This window comes from Salmo salar, unplaced genomic scaffold (assembly GCF_965601325.2).
Source record: "Salmo salar unplaced genomic scaffold, fSalSal1 ptg000686l, whole genome shotgun sequence".
NCBI lineage: Eukaryota > Metazoa > Chordata > Actinopteri > Salmoniformes > Salmonidae > Salmo > Salmo salar.
Window position 1 is genome coordinate 498,377 of NW_027675463.1, and position 26,624 is coordinate 525,000.

At 44.4% G+C, this 26,624-nt stretch overlaps 2 protein-coding genes across 2 annotated transcripts in view; both read left to right on the top strand.

The window, feature by feature from the left end:
• Nucleotides 1-11,021: 11,021 nt before the first annotated feature.
• LOC145877081 (uncharacterized) lies at nt 11,022-15,570 on the top strand. The gene is made up of 5 exons (XM_082972377.1): nt 11,022-12,652; nt 13,685-13,873; nt 14,577-14,684; nt 15,040-15,124; nt 15,254-15,570. The coding sequence occupies exons 2-5, from the start codon at nt 13,701-13,703 to the stop codon at nt 15,539-15,541; spliced, it is 654 nt and encodes a 217-aa protein (XP_082828503.1). The 5' UTR covers nt 11,022-12,652; nt 13,685-13,700; the 3' UTR covers nt 15,542-15,570.
• Nucleotides 15,571-15,784: 214 nt separating this feature from the next.
• LOC145877091 (NLR family CARD domain-containing protein 3-like) overlaps nt 15,785-26,624 on the top strand; it is a 13,814-nt gene continuing 2,974 nt past the window's right edge. The window contains exons 1-3 of the mRNA XM_082972389.1: nt 15,785-15,803; nt 15,866-17,663; nt 17,896-18,055. Of these exons, the coding sequence (XP_082828515.1) occupies nt 15,785-15,803; nt 15,866-17,663; nt 17,896-18,055 (1,977 nt within the window). The remainder of the gene's footprint in view (nt 15,804-15,865; nt 17,664-17,895; nt 18,056-26,624) is intronic.

Below are 26,624 nucleotides of genomic sequence, written 5' to 3' on the forward strand. Positions count from 1 at the left end.
AATAACTTAACTGTCTGAGCTAGGCTATGTGGGGGCGAAGGCCCATATAAATAACTTAACTGTCTGAGCTAGGCTGTGTGGGGGCGAAGGCCCATATAAATAACTTAACTGGCTGAGCTAGGCTATGTGGGGGCGCAGGGCCATATAAATAACTTAACTGGCTGTGCTAGGCTGTGTGGGGGCGAAGGCCCATATAAATAACTTAACTGTCTGAGCTAGGCTGTGTGGGGGCGAAGGCCCATATAAATAACTTAACTGTCTGAGCTAGGCTATGTGGGGGCGAAGGCCCATATAAATAACTTAACTGGCTGAGCTAGGCTGTGTTGGGGCGAAGGCCCATATAAATAACTTAACTGGCTGTGCTAGGCTATGTGGCTTAACAGCATCTTTCACAAGACAACAACATGGCCTAATAGAAGAGGGATTTGTATTTATTTATTAGGCCGACTTACAACTGCAACATGGCCAAAAAGGCAGCATCCTACATAAAACAATAATTTAAAGAAAAAAAGGTGATGTCTGTGTCTGAGTGTCTGTAGCCCTGTATCAGGAGTGACCAGAGTAACCTGAGTGTCTGTAGCCCTGTATCAGGAGTGACCAGAGTAACCTGAGTGTCTGTAGCCCTGTATCAGAGTAACCTGAGTGTCTGTAGCCCTGTATCAGGAGTCTGGGGATAACCTGAGTGTCTGTAGCCCTGTATCAGGAGTCTGGGGATAACCTGAGTGTCTGTAGCCCTGTACCAGAGTGACCAGAGAAACCTGAGTGTCTGTAGCCCTGTACCAGGAGTCTGGGATAACCTGAGTGTCTGTAGCCCTGTATCAGGAGTGACCAGAGTAACCTGAGTGTCTGTAGCCCTGTACCAGGAGTGACCAGAGTAACCTGAGTGTCTGTAGCCCTGTATCAGAGTGACCAGAGTAACCTGAGTGTCTGTAGCCCTGTACCAGGAGTCTGGGATAACCTGAGTGTCTGTAGCCCTGTATCAGGAGTGACCAGAGTAACCTGAGTGTCTGTAGCCCTGTATCAGGAGTGACCAGAGTAACCTGAGTGTCTGTAGCCCTGTATCAGGAGTGACCAGAGTAACCTGAGTGTCTGTAGCCCTGTACCAGAGTAACCTGAGTGTCTGTAGCCCTGTATCAGAGTGACCAGAGTAACCTGAGTGTCTGTAGCCCTGTACCAGAGTGACCATAGTAACCTGAGTGTCTGTAGCACTGTATCAGGAGTGACCAGAGTAACCTGAGTGTCTGTAGCCCTGTATCAGAGTGACCAGAGTAACCTGAGTGTCTGTAGCCCTGTATCAGAGTGACCAGAGTAACCTGAGTGTCTGTAGCCCTGTATCAGAGTGACCAGAGTAACCTGAGTGTCTGTAGCCCTGTATCAGGAGTGACCAGAGTAACCTGAGTGTCTGTAGCCCTGTATCAGAGTGACCAGAGTAACCTGAGTGTCTGTAGCCCTGTATCAGGAGTGACCAGAGTAACCTGAGTGTCTGTAGCCCTGTACCAGAGTGACCATAGTAACCTGAGTGTCTGTAGCCCTGTATCAGGAGTGACCAGAGTAACCTGAGTGTCTGTAGCCCTGTATCAGAGTGACCAGAGTAACCTGAGTGTCTATAGCCCTGTATCAGGAGTAACCAGAGTGTCTGTAGCCCTGTATCAGGAGTGACCAGAGTAACCTGAGTGTCTGTAGCCCTGTATCAGGAGTGACCAGAGTAACCTGAGTGTCTGTAGCCCTGTACCAGAGTAACCTGAGTGTCTGTAGCCCTGTATCAGGAGTGACCAGAGTAACCTGAGTGTCTGTAGCCCTGTATCAGAGTAACCTGAGTGTCTGTAGCCCTGTATCAGGAGTGACCAGAGTAACCTGAGTGTCTGTAGCCCTGTATCAGGAGTGACCAGAGTAACCTGAGTGTCTGTAGCCCTGTATCAGAGTGACCAGAGTAACCTGAGTGTCTGTAGCCCTGTACCAGGAGTCTGGGATAACCTGAGTGTCTGTAGCCCTGTATCAGGAGTGACCAGAGTAACCTGAGTGTCTGTAGCCCTGTATCAGGAGTGACCAGAGTAACCTGAGTGTCTGTAGCCCTGTATCAGGAGTGACCAGAGTAACCTGAGTGTCTGTAGCCCTGTACCAGAGTAACCTGAGTGTCTGTAGCCCTGTATCAGAGTGACCAGAGTAACCTGAGTGTCTGTAGCCCTGTACCAGAGTGACCAGAGTAACCTGAGTGTCTGTAGCCCTGTATCAGGAGTGACCAGAGTAACCTGAGTGTCTGTAGCCCTGTATCAGAGTGACCAGAGTAACCTGAGTGTCTGTAGCCCTGTATCAGAGTGACCAGAGTAACCTGAGTGTCTGTAGCCCTGTATCAGAGTGACCAGAGTAACCTGAGTGTCTGTAGCCCTGTATCAGGAGTGACCAGAGTAACCTGAGTGTCTGTAGCCCTGTATCAGAGTGACCAGAGTAACCTGAGTGTCTGTAGCCCTGTATCAGGAGTGACCAGAGTAACCTGAGTGTCTGTAGCCCTGTATCAGGAGTGACCAGAGTAACCTGAGTGTCTGTAGCCCTGTATCAGAGTGACCAGAGTAACCTGAGTGTCTGTAGCCCTGTATCAGAGTAACCTGAGTGTCTGTAGCCCTGTATCAGAGTAACCTGAGTGTCTGTAGCCCTGTACCAGGAGTGACCAGAGTAACCTGAGTGTCTGTAGCCCTGTATCAGGAGTGACCAGAGTAACCTGAGTGTCTGTAGCCCTGTACCAGAGTAACCTGAGTGTCTGTAGCCCTGTATCAGGAGTGACCAGAGTAACCTGAGTGTCTGTAGCCCTGTATCAGAGTAACCTGAGTGTCTGTAGCCCTGTATCAGGAGTGACCAGAGTAACCTGAGTGTCTGTAGCCCTGTATCAGGAGTGACCAGAGTAACCTGAGTGTCTGTAGCCCTGTATCAGGAGTGACCAGAGTAACCTGAGTGTCTGTAGCCCTGTATCAGGAGTGACCAGAGTAACCTGAGTGTCTGTAGCCCTGTATCAGAGTGACCAGAGTAACCTGAGTGTCTGTAGCCCTGTATCAGAGTAACCTGAGTGTCTGTAGCCCTGTATCAGAGTAACCTGAGTGTCTGTAGCCCTGTATCAGAGTAACCTGAGTGTCTGTAGCCCTGTATCAGGAGTGACCAGAGTAACCTGAGTGTCTGTAGCCCTGTACCAGAGTGACCAGAGTAACCTGAGTGTCTGTAGCCCTGTATCAGAGTGACCAGAGTAACCTGAGTGTCTGTTGCCCTGTATCAGGAGTGACCAGAGTAACCTGAGTGTCTGTAGCCCTGTATCAGGAGTGACCAGAGTAACCTGAGTGTCTGTAGCCCTGTACCAGAGTGACCATAGTAACATGAGTGTCTGTAGCCCTGTATCAGAGTGACCAGAGTAACCTGAGTGTCTGTAGCCCTGTATCAGGAGTGACCAGAGTAACCTGAGTGTCTGTAGCCCTGTATCAGGAGTGACCAGAGTAACATGAATGTCTGTAGCCCTGTACCAGAGTGACCATAGTAACCTGAGTGTCTGTAGCCCTGTATCAGAGTGACCAGAGTAACCTGAGTGTCTGTAGCCCTGTATCAGGAGTGACCAGAGTAACCTGAGTGTCTGTAGCCCTGTATCAGGAGTGACCAGAGTAACCTGAGTGTCTGTAGCCCTGCATCAGGAGTGACCAGAGTAACCTGAGTGTCTGTAGCCCTGTACCAGAGTGACCATAGTAACCTGAGTGTCTGTAGCCCTGTATCAGAGTGACCAGAGTAACCTGAGTGTCTGTAGCCCTGTACCAGAGTGACCATAGTAACCTGAGTGTCTGTAGCCCTGTACCAGAGTGACCAGAGTAACCTGAGTGTCTGTAGCCCTGTACCAGAGTGACCAGAGTACCCTGAGTGTCTGTAGCCCTGTACCAGAGTGACCATAGTAACCTGAGTGTCTGTAGCCCTGTATCAGAGTGACCAGAGTAACCTGAGTGTCTGTAGCCCTGTACCAGAGTGACCAGAGTAACCTGAGTGTCTGTAGCCCTGTATCAGAGTGACCAGAGTAACCTGAGTGTCTGTAGCCCTGTACCAGAGTGACCATAGTAACCTGAGTGTCTGTAGCCCTGTATCAGGAGTCTGGGGATAACCTGAGTGTCTGTAGCCCTGTATCAGAGTGACCATAGTAACCTGAGTGTCTGTAGCCCTGTATCAGGAGTCTGGGATAACCTGAGTGTCTGTAGCCCTGTATCAGAGTGACCAGAGTAACCTGAGTGTCTGTAGCCCTGTATCAGGAGTCTGGGATAACCTGAGTGTCTGTAGCCCTGTACCAGAGTGACCATAGTAACCTGAGTGTCTGTAGCCCTGTATCAGGAGTGACCATAGTAACCTGAGTGTCTGTAGCCCTGTATCAGAGTGACCATAGTAACCTGAGTGTCTGTAGCCCTGTATCAGAGTAACCTGAGTGTCTGTAGCCCTGTATCAGGAGTGACCATAGTAACCTGAGTGTCTGTAGCCCTGTATCAGAGTGACCATAGTAACCTGAGTGTCTGTAGCCCTGTATCAGAGTGACCAGAGTAACCTGAGTGTCTGTAGCCCTGTATCAGGAGTGACCAGAGTAACCTGAGTGTCTGTAGCCCTGTATCAGAGTGACCAGAGTAACCTGAGTGTCTGTAGCCCTGTATCAGAGTGACCAGAGTAACCTGAGTGTCTGTAGCCCTGTATCAGAGTGACCAGAGTAACCTGAGTGTCTGTAGCCCTGTATCAGGAGTGACCAGAGTAACCTGAGTGTCTGTAGCCCTGTATCAGAGTGACCAGAGTAACCTGAGTGTCTGTAGCCCTGTATCAGGAGTGACCAGAGTAACCTGAGTGTCTGTAGCCCTGTATCAGGAGTGACCAGAGTAACCTGAGTGTCTGTAGCCCTGTATCAGAGTGACCAGAGTAACCTGAGTGTCTGTAACCCTGTATCAGAGTAACCTGAGTGTCTGTAGCCCTGTATCAGAGTAACCTGAGTGTCTGTAGCCCTGTACCAGGAGTGACCAGAGTAACCTGAGTGTCTGTAGCCCTGTATCAGGAGTGACCAGAGTAACCTGAGTGTCTGTAGCCCTGTACCAGAGTAACCTGAGTGTCTGTAGCCCTGTATCAGGAGTGACCAGAGTAACCTGAGTGTCTGTAGCCCTGTATCAGAGTAACCTGAGTGTCTGTAGCCCTGTATCAGGAGTGACCAGAGTAACCTGAGTGTCTGTAGCCCTGTATCAGGAGTGACCAGAGTAACCTGAGTGTCTGTAGCCCTGTATCAGGAGTGACCAGAGTAACCTGAGTGTCTGTAGCCCTGTATCAGGAGTGACCAGAGTAACCTGAGTGTCTGTAGCCCTGTATCAGAGTGACCAGAGTAACCTGAGTGTCTGTAGCCCTGTATCAGAGTAACCTGAGTGTCTGTAGCCCTGTATCAGAGTAACCTGAGTGTCTGTAGCCCTGTATCAGGAGTGACCAGAGTAACCTGAGTGTCTGTAGCCCTGTACCAGAGTGACCAGAGTAACCTGAGTGTCTGTAGCCCTGTATCAGAGTGACCAGAGTAACCTGAGTGTCTGTTGCCCTGTATCAGGAGTGACCAGAGTAACCTGAGTGTCTGTAGCCCTGTATCAGGAGTGACCAGAGTAACCTGAGTGTCTGTAGCCCTGTACCAGAGTGACCATAGTAACATGAGTGTCTGTAGCCCTGTATCAGAGTGACCAGAGTAACCTGAGTGTCTGTAGCCCTGTATCAGGAGTGACCAGAGTAACCTGAGTGTCTGTAGCCCTGTATCAGGAGTGACCAGAGTAACATGAATGTCTGTAGCCCTGTACCAGAGTGACCATAGTAACCTGAGTGTCTGTAGCCCTGTATCAGAGTGACCAGAGTAACCTGAGTGTCTGTAGCCCTGTATCAGGAGTGACCAGAGTAACCTGAGTGTCTGTAGCCCTGTATCAGGAGTGACCAGAGTAACCTGAGTGTCTGTAGCCCTGCATCAGGAGTGACCAGAGTAACCTGAGTGTCTGTAGCCCTGTACCAGAGTGACCATAGTAACCTGAGTGTCTGTAGCCCTGTATCAGAGTGACCAGAGTAACCTGAGTGTCTGTAGCCCTGTACCAGAGTGACCATAGTAACCTGAGTGTCTGTAGCCCTGTACCAGAGTGACCAGAGTAACCTGAGTGTCTGTAGCCCTGTACCAGAGTGACCAGAGTACCCTGAGTGTCTGTAGCCCTGTACCAGAGTGACCATAGTAACCTGAGTGTCTGTAGCCCTGTATCAGAGTGACCAGAGTAACCTGAGTGTCTGTAGCCCTGTACCAGAGTGACCAGAGTAACCTGAGTGTCTGTAGCCCTGTATCAGAGTGACCAGAGTAACCTGAGTGTCTGTAGCCCTGTACCAGAGTGACCATAGTAACCTGAGTGTCTGTAGCCCTGTATCAGGAGTCTGGGGATAACCTGAGTGTCTGTAGCCCTGTATCAGAGTGACCATAGTAACCTGAGTGTCTGTAGCCCTGTATCAGGAGTCTGGGATAACCTGAGTGTCTGTAGCCCTGTATCAGAGTGACCAGAGTAACCTGAGTGTCTGTAGCCCTGTATCAGGAGTCTGGGATAACCTGAGTGTCTGTAGCCCTGTACCAGAGTGACCATAGTAACCTGAGTGTCTGTAGCCCTGTACCAGGAGTCTGGGATAACCTGAGTGTCTGTAGCCCTGTATCAGGAGTGACCATAGTAACCTGAGTGTCTGTAGCCCTGTATCAGAGTGACCATAGTAACCTGAGTGTCTGTAGCCCTGTATCAGGAGTGACCATAGTAACCTGAGTGTCTGTAGCCCTGTATCAGAGTGACCATAGTAACCTGAGTGTCTGTAGCCCTGTATCAGAGTAACCTGAGTGTCTGTAGCCCTGTATCAGGAGTGACCATAGTAACCTGAGTGTCTGTAGCCCTGTACCAGGAGTGACCAGAGTAACCTGAGTGTCTGTAGCCCTGTACCAGGAGTGACCAGAGTAACCTGAGTGTCTGTAGCCCTGTATCAGAGTGACCAGAGTAACCTGAGTGTCTGTAGCCCTGTACCAGGAGTGACCAGAGTAACCTGAGTGTCTGTAGCCCTGTACCAGGAGTGACCAGAGTAACCTGAGTGTCTGTAGCCCTGTATCAGAGTGACCAGAGTAACCTGAGTGTCTGTAGCCCTGTACCAGGAGTCTGGGATAACCTGAGTGTCTGTAGCCCTGTATCAGGAGTCTGGGATAACCTGAGTGTCTGTAGCCCTGTACCAGGAGTCTGGGATAACCTGAGTGTCTGTAGCCCTGTACCAGAGTGACCATAGTAACCTGAGTGTCTGTAGCCCTGTACCAGGAGTCTGGGATAACCTGAGTGTCTGTAGCCCTGTACCAGAGTGACCATAGTAACCTGAGTGTCTGTAGCCCTGTATCAGGAGTGACCATAGTAACCTGAGTGTCTGTAGCCCTGTATCAGAGTGACCAGAGTAACCTGAGTGTCTGTAGCCCTGTATCAGGAGTGACCAGAGTAACCTGAGTGTCTGTAGCCCTGTATCAGGAGTGACCAGAGTAACCTGAGTGTCTGTAGCCCTGTACCAGAGTGACCAGAGTAACCTGAGTGTCTGTAGCCCTGTATCAGGAGTGACCAGAGTAACCTGAGTGTCTGTAGCCCTGTATCAGGAGTGACCAGAGTAACATGAATGTCTGTAGCCCTGTACCAGAGTGACCATAGTAACCTGAGTGTCTGTAGCCCTGTATCAGAGTGACCAGAGTAACCTGAGTGTCTGTAGCCCTGTATCAGGAGTGACCAGAGTAACCTGAGTGTCTGTAGCCCTGTATCAGGAGTGACCAGAGTAACCTGAGTGTCTGTAGCCCTGCATCAGGAGTGACCAGAGTAACCTGAGTGTCTGTAGCCCTGTACCAGAGTGACCATAGTAACCTGAGTGTCTGTAGCCCTGTATCAGAGTGACCAGAGTAACCTGAGTGTCTGTAGCCCTGTACCAGAGTGACCATAGTAACCTGAGTGTCTGTAGCCCTGTACCAGAGTGACCAGAGTAACCTGAGTGTCTGTAGCCCTGTACCAGAGTGACCAGAGTACCCTGAGTGTCTGTAGCCCTGTACCAGAGTGACCATAGTAACCTGAGTGTCTGTAGCCCTGTATCAGAGTGACCAGAGTAACCTGAGTGTCTGTAGCCCTGTACCAGAGTGACCAGAGTAACCTGAGTGTCTGTAGCCCTGTATCAGAGTGACCAGAGTAACCTGAGTGTCTGTAGCCCTGTACCAGAGTGACCATAGTAACCTGAGTGTCTGTAGCCCTGTATCAGGAGTCTGGGGATAACCTGAGTGTCTGTAGCCCTGTATCAGAGTGACCATAGTAACCTGAGTGTCTGTAGCCCTGTATCAGGAGTCTGGGATAACCTGAGTGTCTGTAGCCCTGTATCAGAGTGACCAGAGTAACCTGAGTGTCTGTAGCCCTGTATCAGGAGTCTGGGATAACCTGAGTGTCTGTAGCCCTGTACCAGAGTGACCATAGTAACCTGAGTGTCTGTAGCCCTGTACCAGGAGTCTGGGATAACCTGAGTGTCTGTAGCCCTGTATCAGGAGTGACCATAGTAACCTGAGTGTCTGTAGCCCTGTATCAGAGTGACCATAGTAACCTGAGTGTCTGTAGCCCTGTATCAGGAGTGACCATAGTAACCTGAGTGTCTGTAGCCCTGTATCAGAGTGACCATAGTAACCTGAGTGTCTGTAGCCCTGTATCAGAGTAACCTGAGTGTCTGTAGCCCTGTATCAGGAGTGACCATAGTAACCTGAGTGTCTGTAGCCCTGTACCAGGAGTGACCAGAGTAACCTGAGTGTCTGTAGCCCTGTACCAGGAGTGACCAGAGTAACCTGAGTGTCTGTAGCCCTGTATCAGAGTGACCAGAGTAACCTGAGTGTCTGTAGCCCTGTACCAGGAGTGACCAGAGTAACCTGAGTGTCTGTAGCCCTGTACCAGGAGTGACCAGAGTAACCTGAGTGTCTGTAGCCCTGTATCAGAGTGACCAGAGTAACCTGAGTGTCTGTAGCCCTGTACCAGGAGTCTGGGATAACCTGAGTGTCTGTAGCCCTGTATCAGGAGTCTGGGATAACCTGAGTGTCTGTAGCCCTGTACCAGGAGTCTGGGATAACCTGAGTGTCTGTAGCCCTGTACCAGAGTGACCATAGTAACCTGAGTGTCTGTAGCCCTGTACCAGGAGTCTGGGATAACCTGAGTGTCTGTAGCCCTGTACCAGAGTGACCATAGTAACCTGAGTGTCTGTAGCCCTGTATCAGGAGTGACCATAGTAACCTGAGTGTCTGTAGCCCTGTATCAGAGTGACCAGAGTAACCTGAGTGTCTGTAGCCCTGTATCAGGAGTGACCAGAGTAACCTGAGTGTCTGTAGCCCTGTATCAGGAGTGACCAGAGTAACCTGAGTGTCTGTAGCCCTGTACCAGAGTGACCAGAGTAACCTGAGTGTCTGTAGCCCTGTACCAGGAGTCTGGGATAACCTGAGTGTCTGTAGCCCTGTACCAGAGTGACCATAGTAACCTGAGTGTCTGTAGCCCTGTACCAGGAGTCTGGGATAACCTGAGTGTCTGTAGCCCTGTACCAGAGTGACCATAGTAACCTGAGTGTCTGTAGCCCTGTATCAGGAGTGACCATAGTAACCTGAGTGTCTGTAGCCCTGTATCAGAGTGACCAGAGTAACCTGAGTGTCTGTAACCCTGTATCAGGAGTGACCATAGTAACCTGAGTGTCTGTAGCCCTGTATCAGGAGTCTGGGGATAATCTGCTCCTGTAACGACAAAACAAACAGAAAATACTGTCAGCATGAGACCTAAAATAGCCATCGATAAGCACTAACAATCACAATAATAATAATAGCAATAATAACAATTATAATAATAATAATAATAATTACAATAATGTTAGTAGCCTATATGACTATTTATTAAAAACTAAGTTATTTACTTAATGGGAAAAGTTGCATTTCAACTCGGACACGATCTTGTGGATGTCAGGTGAGAGGGATGTGATGTTGATGCCCAGGCAGTCCTCCATTGACTAATGTGAAAGTCGGTTCCTGTCGTGAGTCTTGATTGACTCATGTGAAAGCTGGTTCCTGTCGTGAGTCTTGATTGACTCATGTGAAAGCCGTTTCCTGTCGTGAGTCTTGATTGCGTTCAAAGAGTAAAAGGAGGAGTTGCAGGAGTCGATCCAAACATTGTTAGCACTTAAAAGGCAAGTATCTTTATTGTGCTGTATTCCTCTGAGCTGCCACCCAAAACACACACAAGGACTCGGCACTCCATGAGTGCATCTCTGATTTGGCTCGATGGTTGGAATTCAATCAGATCAGTTTGAATTGCGGCCTAATCCAGCGAGGGTATCGTTTTCTTAGCAAGGGAGGAGAATTCCCCACCTGGGCGGACTGTGAAAGGATCTCGAACAAACGCACTGATATCAGATCTGGTGGAGAAGTTGTCCCTCAGCTATTTGATGAAATCTTCCAAATTGGCCTGGTCTCTCTCTGCCTGTCGTTTCTTCAGTGTGCTGAAGTGCAGTAGCCTTCCAGAGGACAAGTCCAAATCCAACAACTCAAGCTTCCTAGTAAAGGCCTCAAGTCCACGACTGTTTTCCCTCTTCCTTGTAAATGCAGATTTAACCCGTTTAAGTTACAGAATGTCGCCAAAAAAAACAACATTAGAGAGGAATTCCTCAGAATACGAAGGTGGTCAGCTGCTGCCCTCATTTAGATTTTTCTGACTAAATCCACAACCTGGTCATGCAGCTCACAGAATGGCTCTAGAGCTTTTCCTTTACTCAGCCAGCGCACGTTGTTGTGAAGCAGGAGATCATCCTGGATGGACTCCTCTGGTTCTGTCACCAGCTTGCTTTTCCATTACTCAGCCAGCGCACGTTGTTGTGAAGCAGGAGATCATCCTGGATAGACTCCTCTGGTTCTGTCACCAGCTTGCTTTTCCTTTACTCAGCCAGCGCACGTTGTTGTGAAGCAGGAGATCATCCTGGATGGCCTCTTCTTTAAAGTCATTTCCATGAAAATAACGGACATATACACACAACTGTGCTACATCGGTGTTGTCAGTTCTCTCATCAATAGCCAGGGGAAAATGCTCAGCCTGACTGAGCACCTCCAGAACAATCCTATGCAGATCATCCTTCAGAGCACAGACACACTGTCTGGCTGTTGTCACAGACAGGGGCACCTGTTTGACAGACGCAATTATTCTATCCATAGACTTGTCTGTAGACAATTCCTCCAAAACTGTCACCATGCTCTTTTTAAACAGCTCTGCTTCTGTGAAGGGCATGTTGTGTTTGGTTAGAACCCAGGATGCTTTTAGGAAAGCACTTGGACCTTCTGTTGTTGGATCAGGCCACGAAGGAGGATTCTACTGCTGTGTTTGTAGGTTGTAGTTAATGCTTCAGTGTTTCTGCTTCGGGCCCCTGTCTGGGGCGGGAAGTCCACTTTGAAAGTACCATGCTTAGATTCATAATGCCGTCTGAGATTGAATTCTTTGCAAACAGTGACATTTTTATTACAACAAGACACACTGGCTTGGCATTGGAGAAAGATGGTCAGATGAATGGATATCTCTCTCTCCGTTCTTCCCTGAAACTTTGATTTTCATTATCCACATTTGTTTTGTTACTTTTTGAGAGCGACATGTTCTCTTGCTATCAAGCTCATTGTTCTGAATGAATGTTGATATTAATAAAGTAGTGTTGACTACAGTAGGCTACGTAGACCTGTTTTTCCCCACCAATCAACACACAGAGAAATAAACAAAAAGTTATAATTGAATAGAGATAATGGTGATTTTATGAACTTAATCAGATCTAAATTATTTATTGTCACTGAATGTATTATCTACTAATCAAATGTTGTAAACATGTTGTTCAATTTGTAGTGTAGGCGTATTAATTGTGCTAATATTATATGCTAATTATGTTCTGGCCCGCCGACTTTAACTCAGAAAAAAATTATCCCGATGTCACGTCCTGACCATAGAAAGCTGTTCTTTTCTATGGTAGAGTAGGTCAGGGCGTGACAGGGGGGTTTCTAGTTTAGTTTTTCTATGTTGTTTTCTAGTTTTGTATTTCTATGTTGGGTTTTGTTTGGGATGATCTCCAATTAGAGGCAGCTGGTCATCATTGTCTCTAATTGGAGACCATACTTAAGTAGGTGTTTTTCCCAACTGGTTTTGTGGGAGATTGTTTTTGAGTAGTGTATGTTTCACCTCTGCGTCACGGTTTGTTGTTTTTTTGTTCTTTAGTTTATGTGTATGTATTGCATAGTTTCACAGTTCAATAAAATATGTGGAACGATAATCACGCTGCACTTTGGTCCGCTCCTCTCTAAGACAACCGTGACACCCGAAGCCAAATCTAGTTGACAAACCCTGTTTTATAGTATGTCATGGCCTTTTCTGGACAACTGAGGTTATGTTTATGATATACTATGGTGTTGTGCCACTAGACTTTGACCAGATATTATTGCATCCAAAGATCAACTGCACCTAGAACATAGATACAGAGCCACTTGTTATCAGGAAGCTGCTCTCTCAGCACAACGGAAAATATCTCAATGACTTGACATGTTCTGGCTGTGAATTCAGGCTACAAGGTAAGAATCTTCCCAGTGATTATTGTAAAGTGTGTAGAGAAATTAAATGTATGGTGTTATTTTAGTATAGTGACTGACAGTAAAACACTCAGATCTAAAAGTCCATTTCACCTGGGACAGTTATGTGACAGTTCAATCATACAAAATGGCGCTAACTGGGCGTAGGCAAGTCAAATTCAAAAACATATTGTTCATATATTCGTATATTGTGGTTATTTTACAATTTGTATATTTTTATGTATAAGTTGTAAATCGTCTTTCAAAATATCGTAAAATGTGTTTTCTAAACTACAATGAGCTCCTCTTTCCTGTGTAATTTGGTATGAAACCACTGAACATACTTTTCTTAACATTGTTATTATGAACTGAATTCAGTAACAGCATAATAATATCATACCTGTTGAACAAAGCAACACACTAGAATGAGAGGAATTATTAAAAGAGAAAGTTAGACATTATTATTATTATTATTATTATTATCTATTAATTAAATCACCTGACTGTTTCTATGTCTGTTAGTAAATGTTTTATTTCTAAGAGATAATGAATACATGAGAACAATTGACATTCAATAATTAGTTGGCCCTGTGTTAACCACAACCAACATGTTGGATCTCTGTTTAGTTGTCACTGTGTTAACCACAACCAACATGCTGGATCTCTGTTTAGTTGTCACTGTGTTAACCACAACCAACATGCTGGATCTCTGTTTAGTTGTCACTGTGTTAACCACAACCAACATGTTGGATCTCTGTTTAGTTGTCACTGTGTTAACCACAACCAACATGCTGGATCTCTGTTTAGGACGTCACTGTGTTAACCACAACCAACATGCTGGATCTCTGTTTAGTTGTCACTGTGTTAACCACAACCAACATGTTGGATCTCTGTTTAGTTGTCACTGTGTTAACCACAACCAACATGCTGGATCTCTGTTTAGTTGTTACTGTGTTAACCACAACGAACATGCTGGATCTCTGTTTAGTTGTCACTGTGTTAACCACAACCAACATGCTGGATCTCTGTTTACAGGGGTCAGCGCTCTAAAATGAGTCTCTCTGGGGAGAGAGAGGAGGGGGGCCCTGCCTCTAAAATGAGTCTCTCTGGGGAGAGAGAGGAGGGGGGCCCTGCCTCTAAAATGAGTCTCTCTGGGGAGAGAGAGGAGGGGGCCCCTGCCTCCAAAATGCATCTCTCTGGGGGACGTGACACCAAAGCTAAGAGGTGAGATAACAATTTTATGAATAATTTATTAAGTTTATTTCCAAAATAAATAGCTATCTTAAGGTGAATGCAGTTACTGTAAATCTCTCTGGATAAGAGCATCTGCTAAATCAGGGGTTCTCAATCCGGGGTCTGCGGAGGTACTGCAGGGTTTCTGCAGGAAGCGTGGGGAGTGGTGGTGTATCCTGGGAGAAAACTAAACTAATATTCTGAAATGTCATTGTGGTCTTATGTTCCCATCTATTGGAATTATTTAGCAACTGCAGTAGTGCTGAAAAAATGTGTTATTCCTTACTAAAGTAGTAATTACTGAGAATTACTAGTTAATTTTTATCACTTACAATCATAAAATAACAACTTATACCATAACAAACAATTAAACTGACATAAACCAAAATCACTATATATGTAGTTATTTAGTTAATTACCAAATTGAGCCGGTCGGTCACATTTGAGTGTGAGGGAGATACATAGCATTTTGAAAAAAAAACATTATTTTTGTCTCTCTGAAATGAAACCATCAAGTGATAGATTTTAAACAAATCCTTGTCTGTGAGAGATGTAATAATTAATACATAATTTATTTAAACAATAAAAGCTCATTTCTGTAAAGTGATATGTTGCGTTTTGGAACTCTTCTTATGTTTCCCATCTGAGATCAGAGTAGATGAGAGATGTAATGTTTGTCTCTGTTGTGTTGAAGACCAATCAAGCAGGAGAGACCAGCCTCCCCTGTTCCCAGCTGTGTGTCCATGAAGTCTATGAAGCAACCTATACAGTTTAGAGAGGGAGACTTTTCTACTGAACAAAGGTAAGAAGAACTCATGGGTCATGGTCAGTGAGTTTAACAACACTGTCTCTAGTCATTTCTCCTCTCACATTTTCACATTTCTTTTGGTTGTTTTCATAATCCATAGGCTAATCCTTTAGTCCATTTTCATAGTCCTAAAACAATATTAAACAAACACAACGTTCCCTCCCTGTGTGTGTGCGTGCGTGTGTGCGTGTGTGCGTGTGTGCGTGTGTGTGTGTGTGTGTGTGTGTGTGTGTGTGTGTGTGTGTGTGTGTGTGTGTGTGTGTGTGTGTGTGTGTGTGTGTGTGTGTGTGTGTGTGTGTGTGTGTGTACTCCCTGGATGAGGAGATGTAATCTCATGTTTTGTCCACAGAAACCAACAGGAGAGATCAGAGTCAGAGATTCTCAGTGGTCAGTCTTCCCAGAGTCATCAAACAGACCTGGACTCTATATTCAGAGTATGTGGTCCTGTTATGAACATTTGTTTTTGTTTACCTCAAGTAAAGTTGATCTGTCAATCATTCATTATTGTGTTAATGAGAAAGCATTTCTTCTCTTGCTTAACTTATTTACTTGATTTATTTCAGTTGCTTGAAGAGAAAATGATGACATTTGTGAAGAATGAGCTGAAGATGTTCAAGAGGATTCTTAGTCCAGAACTCCCAGAAGGCTTTGAGAGTCAGAAGCAGGATGAGGAAGTGGTGGATGCTGAAGATGAGAAGCAGGAGAGCAGTGCCAGAGAGGGGGCTCTGAAGATCACACTGCACGTCCTGAGGAAAATGAACCAGAAGGAGCTCGCTGACACACTGGAGAAATGTAAGACCTGTCTGCCTCATGTTGAATGCTGTTTTATAACATTTAAAAGCTGTGGCTAAAGTACAGCTAAAGTAGCTGTGTAACTCAATGATAATGTAGCAGCCTTAACACAACACCTAGTGACCTCATCAAGTAGCAGCAGGGATGTGTTGTGGTGATTAATTTAGAGAGAGAGAGAGAGAGACAACATTAATAATACCATCAATAATACCAATAATAATATAATCAGTCACACCAGTCTGTAATGCATTATGAAAACATTTACACATTTATACAGTCAATTAAGAGAAGACATTATTAAAATGTTAAACTTTATAAACGGTCCTTCAATACCGTAGGCATTAAAACAAACGTAATATTAATATCCTCTGTGTTATTTCTAGATTCAGATGAGCTTGCTGTGATTTGCCAACGTGAACTCAAATCTAATCTAAAGAAGAAGTTTCAATGTGTATTTGAGGGGATCGCTAAACAAGGAAACCCAACACTTCTCAATAAGATCTACACAGAGCTCTACATCACAGAGGGTGGAACAGGAGAGGTCAATAATGAACATGAGCTGAGACAGATTGAGACAACAACCAGGAAACAAGCAAGACCAGAGACTGCAATCAAATGTAACGACATCTTCAAACCCTTAACTGGACAAGACAAACGTATCAGAACTGTGCTGACAAAGGGAGTCGCTGGCATTGGAAAAACAGTCTCTGTGCAGAAGTTCATTCTGGACTGGGCTGAAGGAAAAGCAAATCAGGATGTCCAATTTGTATTTTCATTCCCATTCCGGGAGCTGAATTTGATGAAAGGGGACAAACACACTTTCATTGAACTTCTTAATCACTTCTCAGTGGAAACCAAACAATCAAGAATCTCCAACTACGACAAGTACAAAGTTCTGTTCATCTTTGATGGTCTGGATGAGTGCCGACTGCCCCTAGACTTCCAGCCGAACAAGATCTGTTGGGACATCACAAAGTCAACCTCAGTGGATGTTCTGCTGACAAATCTCATCAAGGGAAATCTGCTTCCCTCTGCTCTCCTCTGGATAACTACCCGACCAGCAGCAGCCAATAAGATCCCTTCAGGGTGTGTTGACCAGGTGACAGAGGTACGAGGGTTCAATGACCCACAGAAGGAGGAGTACTTCAGGAAGAGATTCAGTGATGAGGACCTGGCCAGCAGAATCATCTCACACATAAAGACATCAAGGAGCCTCCACATCATGTGCCACATTCCAGTCTTCTGTTGGATTTCTGCAACAGTCCTTGAACACATGTTGAAACATAAGAGAGAAGAGATGCCCAAGACTCTGACTGAGATGTACACACACCTTGTGGTGTTTCATACCAAACAGAAGAATGAAAAGTATCTTGGGAAAGAAGAGACAGGTCCACACTGGAATAAAGAGAGCATTCTGTCACTGGGAAAACTGGCTTTTCAACAGCTTGTGAAGGGCAATCTGATTTTCTATGAAAAAGACCTGAAAGAGGCTGGCATTGATGTCAATGAAGCCTCAGTGTACTCAGGATTGTGCACACAGATCTTTAAAGAGGAATGTGTTCTGTACCAGGACAAGGTGTACTGCTTCGTTCATCTGAGCATTCAGGAGTTTCTGGCTGCTGTGTATGTGTTCCTCTCATTCATCAACAACAATGAGAATCTCGTGGACAAACTGCAAAAAAAGTCCAGTATATTTTCTTTGCTGTACAGAGACAAGTCTGAAGTTACTGTCTACAAGAGTGCTGTGGATAAAGCCTTACAAAGTGACACAGGAAACCTGGACCTGTTCCTCCGCTTCCTTCTGGGACTCTCACTGGAGTCCAATCAGAAGCACTTACGAGGTCTACTGACAAAGACAAGAAGCAGCTCACAGAGCCATGAAGAGACAGTCAAGTACATCAAGGAGAAGATCAGGGAGAATCCCTCTCCAGAGAGGAGCATCAATCTGTTCCACTGTCTGAATGAACTGAATGACCATTCTCTAGTGGAGGAGATCCAAAGCTACCTGAGATCAGGAAGTCTCTCAGAACCCAACCTGTCACCTGCACAGTGGTCAGCTCTGGTCTTTGTGTTGCTGACTTCAGAAAAGGAGCTGGATGTGTTTGACCTGAAGAAATTCTCCAGATCAGAGGAAACTCTTCTGAGGCTGCTGCCAGTGGTCAAAGCCTCCAGAGCTGCTCTGTGAGTAAATAAAATGACATATAAGAAGTATTCATCAGGAAGAAATATTATGTTTAGTGAAAAAGATGTATTATAATATGTATATTGAAAAACATATTGAATAAATGCATTGATGGAAGATTAATCTATATGTTGTTTGGGAATATGAACCAAATGCATCTACCGTTGTCCTTCTACACTACTGGTGTTAAATTAACAGTGTGTTTGTGAAGTCATGATGATCTCGTTGCAGGCTGTCATGCTGTGGAGTCACAAAGAAAGGCTGTGCTTCTCTGGTCTCAGCTCTGAAGTCAAACCCCTCACACCTGAGAGAGCTGGACCTGAGTAACAATGACCTGAAGGATTCAGGAGTGAAGCTGCTCTCTGCTGGACTGGGGAATCCCCACTGTAAACTGGAGACTCTGAGGTCAGTATTCCTGTAGTTGGTAAACAAGTGTTTTGTTGTAGTCTCTGTTATTGGTAATGGTGAGAGGTTAGCATGTTTTGTTGTAGTCTCTGTTATTGGTAATGGTGAGAGGTTAGCATGTTTTGTTGTAGCCTCTGTTATTGGTAATGGTGAGAGGTTAGCATGTTTTGTTGTAGCCTCTGTTATTGGTAATGGTGAGAGGTTAGCATGTTTTGTTGTAGTCTCTGTTATTGGTAATGGTGAGAGGTTAGCATGTTTTGTTGTAGCCTCTGTTATTGGTAATGTGAGAGGTTAGCATGTTTTGTTGTAGCCTCTGTTATTGGTAATGGTGAGAGGTTAGCATGTTTTGTTGTAGCCTCTGTTATTGGTAATGGTGAGAGGTTAGCATGTTTTGTTGTAGCCTCTGTTATTGGTAATGGTGAGAGGTTAGCATGTTTTGTTGTAGCCTCTGTTATTGGTAATGGTGAGAGGTTAGCATGTTTTGTTGTAGCCTCTGTTATTGGTAATGGTGAGAGGTAAGCATGTTTTGTTGTAGCCTCTGTTATTGGTAATGGTGAGAGGTTAGCATGTTTTGTTGTAGCCTCTGTTATTGGTAATGGTGAGAGGTTAGCATGTTTTGTTGTAGCCTCTGTTATTGGTAATGGTGAGAGGTTAGCTGTTTTGTTGTAGCCTCTGTTATTGGTAATGGTGAGAGGTTAGCATGTTTTGTTGTATCCTCTGTTATTGGTAATGGTGAGAGGTTAGCATGTTCTGTTGTGGCCTCTGTTATTGGTAATGGTGAGAGGTTAGCATGTTTTGTTGTGGCCTCTGTAACTTTCTCACTCATTCTGATTCATGATTTATTCATGATTTTTCTTAATCATGGCATCATCAGAATTTAATTTTTAATCGTCAATCACATACAGTTGAAGTCGGAAGTGTACATACACTTAGGTTGGAGTCATTAAAACGTGTTTTTGAACCTCTCCACAAATTTCTTGTAAACAAACTATATAGTTTTGGCAAGTCGGTTAGGACATCTACTTTGTGCATGACACAAGTAATTTTTGAAACAATTGTTTACAGTCAGATTATTTAACTTATAATTCACTGTATCACAATTCCAGTGGGTCAGAAGTTTACATACACTAAGTTGACTGTGCCTTTAAACAGCATGGAAAATTCCAGAAAATCATGTTATGGCTTTAAAAGCATCTGATAGACTAATTGACATCATTTGGATGTATTTCAAGGCCTACCTTCAAACTCAGTGCCTCTTTGCTTGACATCATGGGAAAATGAAAAGAAATCAGCCAAGATCTCAGAAAAAAAATTGTAGACCTCCACAAGTATGGTTCATCCTTGGGAACAATTTCCAAACGCCTGAAGGTAACACGTTCATCTGTTCAAACAATAGTACGCAAGTCTAAACACCATGGGACCACACAGCCGCCATTCCGCTCAGGAAGGAGACGCGTTCTGTCTCCTAGAGATGAACTTACTTCGGTGCAAATCAATCCCAGAACAACAGCAAAGGACCATGTGAAGATGTTGGAGGAAACAGGTACAAAAGTATCTATATCCACAGTAAAACGAGTCCTATATCGACATAATCTGAAAGGTTGCTCAGCAAGGAAGAAGCCACTGCTCCAAAACCACCATAAAAAAAGCCAGACTACGGTTTGCAACTGCACATGGGGACAAAGATCCTACTTTTTGGAGAAATGTCCTCTGGTCAGATGAAACAATACAAGAACTGTTTGGCCATAATGACCATTGTTATGTTTGGAGGAAAAAGGGGGAGGCTTGCAAGCCAAAGAACACCATCCCAACCGTGAAGCCCGGGGGTGGCAGCATCATGTTGTGGGGGTGTTTTGCTGCAGGAGGGACTGGTGCACTTCACAAAATAGATGGCATCATGAGGAAGGAAAATTACGTGGATATATTGATGCAACATCTCAAGACATCAGTCAGGAAGTTAAAGCTTGGTCACAAATGGGTCTTCCAAATGGAAAATGACCCCTACGATACTTCCAAAGTTGTGGCAAAATGGCTTAAGGACAACAAAGTCAAGGTATTGGAGTGGCCATCACAAAGCCCTGACCTCAATCCTATAGAAAATTTGTGGGCAGAACTGAAAAAGCGTGTGCGAGCAAGAGGCCTACAAACCTGACTCAGTTACACCAGCTCTGTCAGGAGGAATGGGCCAAAATTCACCCAACTTATTGTGGGAAGCTTGTGGAAGGCTACCCGAAACGTTTAACCCAATTTAAACCATTTAAAGGCAATGCTACCAAATACTAATTGAGTGTATGTAAACTTCTGACCCACTGGGAATGTGATGAAAGAAATAAAAGCTGAAATTAATCATTTTCTCTACTATTATTCTGACATTTCACATTCTTAAAATAAAGTGGTGATCCTAACTGACCTAAGACAGGGGACTTTTACTAGGATTAAATGTCAGGAATTGTAAAAATGGAGTTTAAATGTATTTGGCTAAGGTGTATGTAAACTTCTGACTTCAACTGTATGTATTAAAATACCCTCAAATAAAAGGTGACATTATATACTGTCACCTCATATGAAACATTTGATCTGAAATCCAAAATGTTGGAGTTTAGAGCCACATTTAAAATGTTATCTTCACTGTCAAAATAGATATGGTGTGGACTGTATACTCAATACAATGTAAATCTGATACCTCACTGTCTGTCTTTTGACTGATACTGCTTTTTAAACTGGTCTGGTCAGTCTACTCAAATATTTGTACTATATATGTTTCTATCTGCAGGCAATACTTTGATCATTTGTCATTTTTAATGATGATACATTAATTTACGAATAGATATGGCCGGTTCAGGACACTGATATCTGAAAAATGTTGAAAAATTATACTGCCACTATTTTCACCACCAAAGCATAGCAGTGTGATTTTAATTTGATTTGACTCTTTGCAGGCTGTCAGGCTGTCTAGTCACAGAGGAAGGCTGTGATTCTCTGGTCTCAGTTCTCAGTTCAAACCCCTCACACCTGAGAGAGCTGGACCTGAGTAACAATGACCTGAAGGATTCAGGAGTGAAGCTGCTCTCTGCTGTACTGGGGAATCCCCACTGTAAACTGGAGACTCTGAGGTCAGTATTCCTGTAGTTGGTCAACAAGTGATAACTGTTCACCAGATCCACATGTGTTTACCAGGCACACATAGTACACACCATATGTGTTTGGACAGTGAAGCTTACAGTTTTAAATGTGGTGCTATGATCCAGCATTTTGGATTTGAGTTGTTTCATATTAGGTGACCTTACAGAATGTCACCTTTTATTTGAGGGTATTTTCATACATAGCTGTTTTACCATTTACAAATTAAAGCACTTTCTGTACGTAGTTCTCCCATTTGAAGAAGTCTTAATTATTTGGACAAATTCACTTATATTGTATTAAAGTAGTCAGAAGTTTAGTATTTTGTCCCATGTTCCATGCCTGCAGTGATTACATCAAGCTTGTGATTCTACAAACTTGTTGAATTCATTTTTCAGTTTGTTTTGGTTGTGTTTTGGATGATGTTTTTCCTAATAGAAACTGAATGGTGAATAATGTCCTGTCATTTTGGAGTCACTTCACTTGTATTGTCAGTAAGAATAGAAGATGTTTCTGAACACTTCTACATTCATGTGGATGCTACCATGATTATGAATAATCATGAATGAATCGTTAATGATGATGAATGAGAAATTTACAGAGGCACAAAGATCAGACCCCTCTGTTATTGGTGTTATTCTGTATACTTCTGGCCCTTCTTTGGACACTGTGTTAACTAACCTCCAGACGAGCTTCAATGCCATACAGCTCTCCTTCCGTGGCCACCAACTGCTCTTAAATACAAGTAAAACTAAATGCATGCTCTTCAACCGATCGCTGCCTGCACCCGCCCGCCCCTCCAGCATCACTACTCTGGACGGTTCTGACTTAGAATATGTGGACACCTACAAATACCTAGGTGTCTTGTTAGACTGTAAACTCTCCTTCCAGACTCACTATTAGCATCTCCAATCCAAAGTTAAATCTAGAATTGGCTTCCTATTTCGCAACATAGCATCCTTCACTCATGTTGCCAAACATACCCTTATAAAACTGACCATCCTACCGATACTCGACTTCGGCGATGTCATTTACAAAATAGCCTCCAATACCCTACTCAATAAATTGGATGCAGTCTATCACAGTGCCATCCGTTTTGTCACCAAAGCCCCATATACTTCCCACCACTGCGACCTGTACGCTCTCGTTGGTTGGCCCTCGCTTCATACTCCTCGCTAAACCCACTGGCTCCAGGTCATCTACAAGACCCTGCTAGGTAAAGTCCCCCCTTATCTCCGCTCACTGGTCACCATAGCAGCACACACCTGTAGCACGCTCTCCAGCAGGTATATCTCTCTGGTCACCCCCAAAGCCAATTCCTCCTTCGGCCGCCTCTTCTTCCAGTTCTCTGCTGCCAATGACTGGAACGAACTACAAAAATCTCTAAAACTGGAAACACTTATCTCCCTCACTAGCTTTAAGCACCAGCTGTCAGAGCAGCTCACAGATTACTGCACCTGTACATAGCCCATCTATAACTTAGCCCAACTACTTCTTCCCCTACTGTATTTATTTATTTATTTAGCTCCTTTGCACCCCATTATTTCTACTTTGCACTTTCTTCCACTGCATATCTACCATTCCAGTGTTTTACTTGCTATATTGTATTTACTTTGCCACCATGGCCTTTTTTTGCCTTTACCTCCCTTATCTCACCTCATTTGCTCACATTGTATATAGACTTATTTTTCTATTGTATTATTGACTGTATGTTTGTGTAATACCCTTGTTTGAACCAAGTATTGAGTTTATTTGTTATAATTAATTGGTATTATATTTAAAAGATGACTGAATTGCTCCTAAACTGTAATGTTGTTAATGCATTATGCTTTTTGAAGTAATATTTATTTAATGTATAAGTGAATAGTTTGTTTTACTTTGAAGTTTACGTTTTGACCAATAAGGTCGCTTGTTAAGTTGTGGCCAATGGGAGTTGACCTGGTTAACGGGAGGGAAAAAGACATTGATGAAAGGATGGACGTTTTACCTCAGGACGGTTGGTGAAGAAAAATTATAAAAGAAGACGACAGAACTACAACAAAACCCATAGCTACTAAGACATGAAGGGAAATACATGTTTTATTTAATAAAAGAGTTGTTATAATTTAGTTAAAACTTAGTAAAGACTGAAGCTACCGTCTCGTCGTGTAGGTATTAGCCAGCCTAGAGGTTAGCCTAGCATCGTGTGACACCGGGAGATAATTGCTTGGGAAGCCTAACGAGTTCGTGTTGCCATGGGGATATCGGTTACGGCTAAGGAGTACTGTCTGCATGGGTAGCTGTGCTGCCTTGGACTTGGTGAGGAAACCTGCATGGAACTGCCATACTTCGCTGAGGGAATATCTACCAAGTAGTGAGTAAGCACAATGTGAGGTGATTATAAATAAATACATTGGTAATAGTGAGAGGTTAGCATGTTTTGTTGTATCCTCTGTTAGTGGTAATGGTGAGAGGTTAGCATGTTTTGTTGTAGCCTCTGTTATTGGTAATGGTGAGAGGTTAGCATGTTTTGTTGTAGCCTCTGTTATTGGTAATGGTGAGAGGTTAGCATGTTTTGTTGTAGCCTCTGTTAATGGTAATGGTGAGAGGTTAGAATGTTTTGTTGTAGCCTCTGTTGTTGGTAATGGTGAGAGGTTAGCATGTTTTGTTGTAGTCTCTGTTCTTGGTAATGGTGAGAGGTTAGCATGTTTTGTTGTAGCCTCTGTTATTGGTAATGGTGAGAGGTTAGCATGTTTTGTTGTAGCCTCTGTTATTGGTAATGGTGAGAGGTTAGCATGTTTTGTTGTAGCCTCTGTTATTGGTAATGGTGAGAGGTTAGCATGTTTTGTTGTATCCTCTGTTATTGGTAATGGTGAGAGGTTAGCATGTTTTGTTGTAGCCTCTGTTATTGGTAATGGTGAGAGGTTAGCATGTTTTGTTGTATCCTCTGTTATTGGTAATGGTGAGAGGTTAGCATGTTTTGTTGTAGCCTCTGTTATTGGTAATGGTGAGAGGTTAGCATGTTTTGTTGTAGCCTCTGTTATTGGTAATGGTGAGAGGTTAGCATGTTTTGTTGTAGCCTCTGTTATTGGTAATGGTGAGAGGTTAGCATGTTTTGTTGTAGTCTCTGTTATTGGTAATGGTGAGAGGTTAGCATGTTTTGTTGTAGCCTTTGTTATTGGTAATGGTGAGAGGTTAGCATGTTTTGTTGTAGCCTCTGTTATTGGTAATGGTGAGAGGTTAGCATGTTTTGTTGTAGCATCTGTTATTGGTAATGGTGAGAGGTTAGCATGTTTTGTTGTAGCCTCTGTTATTGGTAATGGTGAGAGGTTAGCATGTTTTGTTGTAGTCTCTGTTATTGGTAATGGTGAGAGGTTAGCATGTTTTGTTGTAGCCTCTGTTATTGGTAATGGTGAGAGGTTAGCATGTTTTGTTGTAGCTTCTGTAACTTTCTCACTATTATTCATGATTCATTCATGATTTTTCTTAATCATGGCATCATCAGGATGCTTTTAGTAGTGTTTAGAAACATGTTATCTACTCACTTGTAAATAAAATGACTCCAGTCACCATCTGTAATGAACACGATGGGAGACAGAGAGCTGGTTTCAAGCGCAGGGCTCAGCAGGTGTTTATTGTAAAGGACCACAGGAGGAGGCAGGTAGCTGGGTCCAGGGGCAGGCAGAAGGTCATACACAGGGGGTCCAAAAAGGCAACAGTACAGGCAGGGAAACGGCAAAAGGCATCATTAGTGAGGCAGGCAAAAACTATCATTCACAGGAGGATTATATACTGTCACCTCATATGAAACATTTGATCTGAAATCCAAAATGTTGGAGTACAGAGCCACATTTAAAATGTTATCTTCACTGTCAAAATAGATATGGTGTGGACTGTATACTCAATACAATCTAAATCTGATACCTCACTGTCTGTCTTTTGACTGATACTGCTTTTAAACTGGTCTGGTCAGTCTACTCAAATATTTGTACTATACATGTTTCTATCTGCAGGCAAAACGTTGATAATTTGTAATTTAAAATATGATACATTAATTTCTGAATAGATATGGCAGGTTTCAGGACACTGATGCATCTGAATATGTTGAAGAAATATACTGCCACTATTTTCACCACCAGAGAATAGCAGTGTGGTTTTAATATGATTTGACTCTTTGCAGGCTGTCAGGCTGTCTAGTCACAGAGGAAGGCTGTGCTTCTCTGGTCTCAGCTCTGAGGTCAAACCCCTCACACCTGAGAGAGCTGGACCTGAGCTACAATCACCCAGGAGACTCAGGAGTCAGACTGCTCTCTGCTGGACTGGAGGATCCACACTGCAGACTGGAGAAACTCAAGTATGTAGAGGGTTTATGTCAATGTTCATATCAGACATGTTGGACTTTTCAGGCTAGTTAAGACAAACATTCTGACCACCACTTGGACAAAGTTATATGCTGACTGTGTGTGTGTTTGTCCTGTGTGTGTGTGTGTGTGTGTGTGTGTTTGTCCTGTGTGTGTGTGTGTGTGTGTGTGTGTGTGTGTGTATGTCCTGTGTGTGTGTGTATGTCCTGTGTGTGTGTGTTTGTCCTGTGTGTGTGTGTTTGTCCTGTGTGTGTGTGTGTGTGTGTGTGTGTGTGTGTGTGTGTGTGTGTGTGTGTGTGTGTCCTGTGTGTGTGTGTGTGTGTCCTGTGTGTGTGTGTGTGTGTATGTCCTGTGTGTGTGTGTGTGTGTGTGTGTATGTCCTGTGTGTGTGTGTGTGTGTATGTCCTGTGTGTGTGTGTGTGTGTATGTCCTGTGTGTTGATGTCCTGTGTGTGTGTGTGTGTGTATGTCCTGTGTGTGTGTGTGTGTATGTCCTGTGTGTGTGTGTGTCCTGTGTTTGTGTGTGTCCTGTGTTTGTGTGTGTGTGTGTGTGTGTGTGTGTGTGTGTGTGTGTGTGTGTGTGTGTGTGTGTGCGCGCGTGTCCTGTGTGCGTGTCCTGTGTGCGTGTCCTGTGTGTGTGTGTGCGTGTCCTGTGTGTGTGTCCTGTGTGTGTGTGTGTGTCCTGTGTGTGTGTGTCCTGTGTGTGTGTGTGTCCTGTGTGTGTGTGTGCATGTCCTGTGTGTCCTGTGTGTGTGTGTGCATGTCGTGTGTCCTGTGTGTGTGTGTCCTGTGTGTGTGTGTGTGTGTGTGTGTGTGTGTGTGTGTCGTGTGTGTCCTGTGTGTGTGTGTGTGTCGTGTGTGTCCTGTGTGTGTGTCGTGTGTCCTGTGTGTGTGTCCTGTGTGTGTGTGTGTGTCCTGTGTGTGTGTGTGTGTGTGTCCTGTGTGTGTGTGTGTTTCCTGTGTGTGTGTGTGCGTGTCCTGTGTGTGTGTCCTGTGTGTGTGTGTGCGTGTCCTGTGTGTGTGTGTGTGTCCTGTGTGTGTGTGTGTGTCCTGTGTGTGTCCTGTGTGTGTGTGTGTGTGTGTCCTGTGTGTGTGT

Coding starts and splice junctions, on each gene's coding strand:
- LOC145877081 (XM_082972377.1), top strand. CDS start 13,701: ATGAGTCTCTCTGGGGAGAGAGAGGAGGGGGGCCCTGCCTCTAAAATG. Junction 14,685..15,039: donor GACTTTTCTACTGAACAAAG/GTAAGAAGAACT, acceptor TTTTGTCCACAG/AAACCAACAGGAGAGATCAG. Junction 15,125..15,253: donor ACCTGGACTCTATATTCAGA/GTATGTGGTCCT, acceptor GATTTATTTCAG/TTGCTTGAAGAGAAAATGAT.